The sequence below is a fragment of the Stegastes partitus genome, unplaced genomic scaffold (assembly GCF_000690725.1).
Source record: "Stegastes partitus isolate 25-593 unplaced genomic scaffold, Stegastes_partitus-1.0.2 Scaffold47, whole genome shotgun sequence".
Lineage (NCBI taxonomy): Eukaryota > Metazoa > Chordata > Actinopteri > Pomacentridae > Stegastes > Stegastes partitus.
The window spans coordinates 546,429-554,267 of record NW_007577778.1 but is presented as its reverse complement, the minus strand read 5'-3'; the positions used below and the strand labels follow the sequence as shown (position 1 = coordinate 554,267).

The 7,839-nt window shown below is 39.5% G+C and overlaps 1 protein-coding gene across 1 annotated transcript in view; it reads right to left on the bottom strand.

Moving 5' to 3' along the window:
• Positions 1–2,970: 2,970 nt before the first annotated feature.
• The window catches only part of eno4 (enolase 4), a 28,215-nt gene continuing 23,346 nt past the window's right edge, over positions 2,971–7,839 (bottom strand). The window contains exons 11-13 of the mRNA XM_008306809.1: positions 4,608–4,669; positions 3,728–3,845; positions 2,971–3,164 (exon numbers count right to left, since the gene is read on the bottom strand). Coding sequence (XP_008305031.1) covers positions 3,085–3,164; positions 3,728–3,845; positions 4,608–4,669 — 260 coding nt within the window. The 3' untranslated portion in view covers positions 2,971–3,084. The remainder of the gene's footprint in view (positions 3,165–3,727; positions 3,846–4,607; positions 4,670–7,839) is intronic.

The following is a 7,839-nucleotide window of genomic DNA, read 5'->3' as shown; positions in this document are numbered from 1 at the left end:
AACTGCAGGACATTTGTTATTTCATTTATTTGCCTGGCGTTAAAACGCACGTGAAATTTGTTAATGAAGCCACTGTAACCTATAAGTCATCAAAAAATAAAAGTAACACGCAAACTATAATGACTTCAATTGAACTGTTGTTTAAAAAAATGAAATATATGTTTAACAGCACAGCTGAAAAGTGGCCTCAGTGGGGCCCCGTGGAGCAAACGTACTGACCCCACTGTTCAATCCAGTTTCATTATGTTAACCGCAGCTGATTAAACATATAATTATTAAGAAAAATATTACAAATGTTCTGGCAGCAGCTTCTCCAGTGTGAAGATTTGTGAGTTTCCTATTTTTCTGTGATGGTAGACTTAATGGTTTTTGGCCTCTGTTCAAAAAAAAAAATAAAAAAAAAGCATTTGAGGATGTCTTTATTTTGTCTTTTAGCTATTTACTGACATTTTATGCACTGAACAATTGCTTTATAATGCAAAATAATTGTCAGATCTGTTGATAATCAAAACAACTGATGGTTGCAATTTTGCAGTTTTCCTATGATGGAATAATAACACTTTTGTTCCAGGCTTTTTGTGTGTTCATCACTTGACAGAAAAAACAACTATTTATTAAACAAAACTCAACTTAATAAATGAGCTCAATGTAAACCAGATTTTCAAACTGGATGTTGGTACGCTGACATTAGATCAAGACCATAGGATTGAAGACTGGGGGCACAGAAGAGCTGATAATGTACTCCAGCTCTGCACATTAGCAGGAAATCTGTGAATAATTCAGTTATGTAGTAAACACAATGTGGAGCAAAGTCAGGGCTTTTGGGGTTCGTGGGGAGTCAATTTTGGAGGAGTTGCCCATTTTAACTAGTCCTGTTTACTGTTTTGTCTGAACTGAACCTCCTGTCAACATAATTCAATCTACATTTTCATTTTGCAACCTTAAAAAGTTAAGCAGGACAATTGTAGTGTAAGCAGAGTCTGTTGTCTGTTTCGCAGCAAACAGCTTTGAATCAGGGATAACTCACTTGACAGGCCCACAGACGCAGCTGTATGTGTCTGGTACACAAAGCACTCATGAAGCGCCTCCACTTCCCCGCCTGTGTACAAGCAGCCTTTTTTTTTCAGTGCTACAGGACAGGGAGACGTTGCGGCGGGCCTCTCTTCTCCTGTTGTTCCACACTGACAGAATCACTTCCTCCACAGACTGAGGAGCCATGAGAGGGGTCAGCAGAGGTGCTGACCAGTTATGAAGGGGCCTTTTTCTCACACGTTCCACACAGACGGGAGACAGGCTTTGTTGGACAACACTGTCACAGCTGTGTGTGGGTGGGTGTGTTCTCTGGCATTTATCCTCCCACGGCTTCTTACAGCCCTTTCATACCCTGTTTTTATTAAAGCAGAGCGTTCACTGGCCAAATGAGCACAATGACTCAATAACTATTTGAATTCTGTCGCACTCTAGTATGATAATATAATGTTTGAATTGTCCTGATACAGTTAACCCCAAAATTATTCCTCCCTATTCCGGATTTTGGTTTGTAGACAGGTTTAATTTGACTTGATTTAAAAAGGTTTCTGACAAAAAACAAATGACAAAAGATGCTAAGATATTGTGTCTGGAAATGTTGAAGAGAAATGAATTAAACTGTTCAGACCACTTGAAATTGTCTCAGATTTTTGTGTAAATGCAGCTTCGACACCATTCCAAATGGTCGTGGTCATTTCTACCAAGTTCTAATACACTATAAATTGAGAATAGCTGATGTGCAGGTTCTCTAGTCGGTTACCAGTCAACAACAAATGATGACCAAAACCAAAGAGCTCAGTGAGCTGCTGTTAGGCTTCATCAGTGAGAGTGAGCTGCACATTGTGGCTGCTCATTAAACAAGACTATGGAGTCAATGTAAGCAGTGACCATAGTGCAAAGCATCAAGACGTGCAAATCCTCACAAACAGGACACAAACGGACTGTTTGCAATTATAGCAACTGTTTGATTGATGTGCTAGAAAATAAAGGAGACAGAGTATGAATCATTTTGGACATGGCATTTTAGTAGGAATGTCTTTTGTCACTTGTTTATGTCATTTCCAGCAAGAAGAAACCTATTGTTCACAAACACAATCATTCTAAATAAATAAATAAAAAGATAATTTTAGGCTTAGGTGCAGCATTTACAGAATGGTCTAATGTCTTTTAGTTCTTCTCCAAAATTATAAATGAGCGTGATGAGTGCCTTTTAGAGCTGTTCAAATATTTTTGTATTCAGTGAAATGTTTTACTGTCTCGTGGTATTCTAGATCACTGGTTCGAGCCAAGCAGGGGTCAGAACAACAAAGGGGCGTTGTAAGATAATACTGCTTGCTCCTCTGTGAGATAAACGATCGAGCAGCAAAGCAGAAAATACACGTTTGTGTGAAAGTGTGAGAAAGGGTCCATCCACAGTCGGCATAGCTTTTTTTTCAGGTGTCAAAAATCACTAATCTACATGTAGCTTCGGAGGATTTTCTAAGTGATACCAAAAAGGCCAAGGACTGAGCTGTCAGTACTACACAAATTAAATGTGGAAAAAAATGCATGTGAATATACTTGCTAATTTTCTAACTTGACAACAATGCATATTTGAACCTTTTAGAAACCGAATGTCTTTTTTTTTTGGACTAAAATGTGTAAATAAGAGACACAAACAGCATTCATATAATGTGGTCACATAGAATGATGACCTCCACCAGGGCTTCTCTTCTGTTCACACTATAGCGAATACTGAAGGCTGATGAGTGCTCCTGTGTTCGGAGAATTTTGATTGAATGTGACCTGAAAGCAGACCTGTGTTTGTAGAAGGAGGTGGAGCACCTGCTAATATAGCTTGTATATACCTGAAGTGGCAACAAGATGTTTGGGGTGGTTCAAAAACTGCTATACTGAAGGTCATGTCTGGCCACTTAGCCTCTCTCTGAATAGCTTCAGATTGATTTTTTTTTTTTTTTTTTTTACCACAGTTATAAAATAAAACAGAATGGTAACACTAGAATAATCTAATAAGGTAGCACTGACACACATTTGAAGGCTCTGAGCTGTATTCCTTCAGACGGTTCTCTCTGCAGCGGCCGACTGCTCCTGTGTTTTTCCATGGAGCAGTGGAGGGGGGAGCTTCTCTTTAGAGGCTGTGGATGAGACAAAATAAAAATAAAAAAAACTGAATGCACAAAAGCTGGACCACAGACGTTTGCAATAACTGAACTGAAATCACATTTTGTGCTGTCGCAGCGAAAGCACACTGAGCCTTTCACTCCACCTCAGGCCACTCTGGGCTTCAGCGTGCAGTATCAACACAAACATTAAACAGAGATAAACATGCTGAATAAACCTGGCTGATGGCAGCTGATTGCACACAGACATGTACTCATCGCTCATTAACCCTCTGGTGTCCCTGCCTGCGTTTTTGGAAATGATGGATGGGGAAGTATTTGTCCTTGTGTGTAATTAGACGGCCAATTAACAGATCCAAGGTAGGGGGTTTTCATTCTTCCTCTCACACACACTAATACACATTTGTATAATTCCTCACACACAGTTTCTTTTCACATCCAGCACTGAGAGAGATGTGTTCTTGAGCTCAGGCATTACTACCTCCCTCTCTCTCTCTCTCTCTCTGGCTTTGTCTGGCCTCCTTTTTCTTCATCCAGCTTAAAAAAAAAAGAGACAAGGGAGTAGTATAAAAACCTACCCAGCATTCCCTGTTGGGCCAGTTCTTCTTCTATAGAAATCAGCCGGTTGTATTTAAGCATCCTCTGAGCACCGCTCAGACCTCCCAGTATGACATAGTCCAGGCCTAGACCCACAGCCTGAGGGAGGAGAGGAAGAGCAGCAGTGAACACTGAAACACAAGCTGGTGCTGAGGAGAGGCGGAGACAAGGACACTGTCTCCACGGTTACGCTGATGAGTTTACTGCTGGATTTAGTCTGTTGGTGAAACTGACGACAGGTGGGAGGAATACACTGTATCCAATCGCAGTTGTGAAAGCAGACAGGCAGTTTGGAGGGATGGAGGATGTGTGTGTCAGTCAAGTAGAAATGAAGACACCACGAACTTGTAGGTTTCCTCAGGCAATGTACCCCGGGTTTTATAGGTACGCAGGGGGGATTACTTTCATTAACTATTAATCACTAAATTCTCTGATAGAATTTTAGAAAACAGTGAAAACTGCCCATCACAGATTCCCAGTGTCCAAGCTGCCATATCCAAAGTACTGGTGAATCAGCACATATATTGAGTGAAATATAACAGAACACTGGTTTGGTTTACTGATAAACAGTGAATTATTATCCACTGATAACTGAATAGTGTTCATTTTTTTTGTTAATGTTTCATTGAGGCTGTCTGGCTGTGCTGTGATGAAAGCACACAGTCACGTTTAAACTTTTCATGACATCACTGCAGAACTTTTCCTGAACCTGCACTTAAAACAGGAGTTTTGTGACATCATCAATACGGAGAACTGATGCTTTAGAATGAGGTCGTTAAACAGCAGATCGTGGTAAAGAGATGCAGAACTGCTCTCTGATATGGTCTAGAAAAAGAATAAAAGAGAAGGAATAAGGCTTACTATATCTGACAAAGAGTCGTCACTGCAGGGCTCACTGCATGTCGTTCCCATCAGCACTGAACCTGCAGGTCAACAAGTGAAACACACACACAGTCAACATGGATTGTAATCTACAACAGAACCAATATTTTACAGACTGATAAAAAAGTAGGATTTAGGTGTTAATAATTTATTGAGACATCTGTTCAGGCACGCGTCAGTAGGCATCAGCTGCTTCAGTCATGTTTCTGATCAGCTGACTACTGCATGCAGGTGTACAACACACATTCTCACTTCACTTCTGCTAAAACTTTCCTGTCAACACTGGGAGCTGCTGCAGAGCCCTCCACCACCCCAACCTCCTCCTTATGGGCTGCATCTTGGTCCTTTAAGATGAAATGTTTATGTACGTGTTTACTAGAGGGGCACTAGTTCTCTCAAATCCTTATTGTTTGGATTTTGTCAGTCAGAGCATTGACTTTTTCAATAAATGTAACTACACAACAAGTTGTTATACTGTTGTCAGTTCCCTGTCAGACGTGTCTCTGACCTGAGTAGAGAAAAAAGTAAGGCTAATGTGAACAGGACAACCCACACTTCAGTGTCATGAGTGTTGGCTGGGTTGTGAGCAAACACTAGGACAGAAAGTATTCAACAATATTCTGTTTGTGCTTGTGAAATACAGCTAGACAGTGAAGAATCAAAGCTCAGTGTTTACTAGTTAAATACATTTTTTTACAGTATAGAACAGAACTGAGTACACCGCTGGCCAAAATCACTGAATGTCAATGATTCAGTGTTTTACTGTGATCACTGACACACAAGTTAGAAAACCTGTGATCATTGAAACTAAATTCAGTACATTTGTGATTTCCAGTCAGCCTCATTTCCTGAACATGATATTAAAATGAGCTGTGAACACCACAACTGTCTCAGTTTTGAACCAATAGTCTGTGTCTATCTACAGTCGTCTTCAAATGTATTCATTCCCTTCCATTAAAGAAAAGGCAAAATTCACAATAGTCACTCAAATAACTAGAAACTGAAAAAAGTAATAATACATACAAAAATTACTAAATTCTAATTCATTGAAATAAACCATTGCTTTTGAATTGTGGTTGAAAAGAATAATTTTAAAAAATAAAATAAAAAATCTGTCCTGGACAAATTAGAGCACTTTGCTGATGAGCAGTGGGCCAAAATCAAAACACCTGTCAACAGGTGCAGAAGTCTGATGGAGAGTTACAGAAACACTTGACTGCAGTGATTGGCTCAAAGGTTGTTCAACAAAATATTAGTTTATGGGTCCCATCATGCTTGTTTGCTTGTTGTTTTTTTTTTCGTTTTGTTTTGGGTTTTTTTTTTTTTTTAATACGTCTGTTGAACCATTATTTAAAAGCAATGTCACAATTTTCATTATTTTTTTTTTTATTTATTATTACTTTTGTCAATTTCAACTTATTTCAGCTGACAGCTGTTATTTTCCTTCTTTAATAGGAGGGTATGAATACATTTAAGGACGACTGTACATGTCTGCATCCTGGCTCCACATAGAAAAGAATTTCCAGAAGAACTAAATCTGATTGTAAGACTTCACAAAGATGGAAAAATAAACACAAACAATGACGACAATGTTCCCCCTAATTTTTCATATGTCTGAACATATGCACAAACTCCCTGAGAATTCACTGGACCACTGTACGTAACATCAGACGTGCACACTGTGGCCACACCAGTATCACACCTGTCCAAAACCTGAGATCATAACAAGTGACATGGCTTATTTAAAGAATCAATTTACAGCAGTAATTTCCACTAATTTCTTTAGATACTAGTGATTTGGCCCACTTACAATGAAAAAGACAAAAATCTTGTTTTTTTATGAGCTGTGTAGTATGTTGTATGTCAGGGTAAGGGCCCAGCTCTGGAAGAATTGAAACATGTACACCTTTCAAAGATCCAGTTTTGTTCACATTCAAATATTCACATTTTGCATGATGAGAAGTGTGCTGTAGCACAAGCATGTGATACAGTGTAAATTCCTGTAACTGTTTGTTTGTAAAATATATATTGTTGTACTCTTCGGGCATGCACTAATAAAATAAGAAATACGCATGAATAGAGTTGCTTGTCATGTATTGAGATGCTAAAAAAGGGGATGCAAAAAAGAGAGGGTAGAGCATGAAGCAGAGGATTCAGCAATATAATTACACAGTTTTTTAGGGTCCGAGGACCCCTACTTGTTTTAATTAGTATTTCTACTACGCATAATCTAGTAACAGCATTTAATGGTTAATATCCATAAATGAAAATTCTTAATAAATGACACTAGAATAAGCACAAATCTGATCTGAGACACCTTATTTTGCCCATCTGTCCTTCTCACTTCTCCACTGGTTGTAGGCTTTGTCCAGGTTGATGGCCCCGCCTGCTTTTTGCTTTGACTTTATGCCCATCAGCTGGTCCAAATATGCTACTTCAAGACGATTTCTGGATGCTGATTTGAAATAGCACCAAGCTGTGAGATCTCCCCACCATATCTGAGAATGTGCTGATTGACCCTCTGTTTAAGTTTTTGTTTCACTATGTGCTTGAATTCAGCATATTCACTGGTCATGGCCTCCATAGCATGTGGGTGGTGGATAATGGCCTCTTACTTGTTTGCCATCGTAGCAATGTCTATTGATCCATACTCAAGACTGATGTCTGAGCTCAGTGCTTTGATGTCAAATGCAGACCAGTCTTTTAATTCATCAAATGAGCATCCAAGTGATCACAGAGCTTACGAATAAAAAGAGTAATCTCCCCGGTATTTATGCCATCAGTTGCAGAGGTCCTCATCACCTCTTTGACAAGGTCAATCTACTGAACATCCTTCTCATCCTTCAAGTACAGGGAACGCAACTTCTCAATCTTTGCTCTTGCAAAGCAGTGTCCTTCCATCACAGTCTTGTGTCTTTGAAAAGAAAAGCAGAGCTGTGCCAGATCGCCCAAAGCATCTCCCAGAGCAGTGAGAGTAACCTTAAACTTCAAATAATTCAACTTTTCGTAGCAGTAATTTGCCACTGGATCTCTGTTATCACTGGATTCTTGCATAACTCTTCAAGCACAGTGTCGTTTCTCAGAACAGCATTCACAGCTTAGTGCCGCAACAGCCATCGCACTCCGCTCAGAGACCTGAATGACAAGGTATCCTCATCGACAATATTTGCAAGGTCCTCCATTTTGCCCCTTTTCACAGTGGACCAAGAGA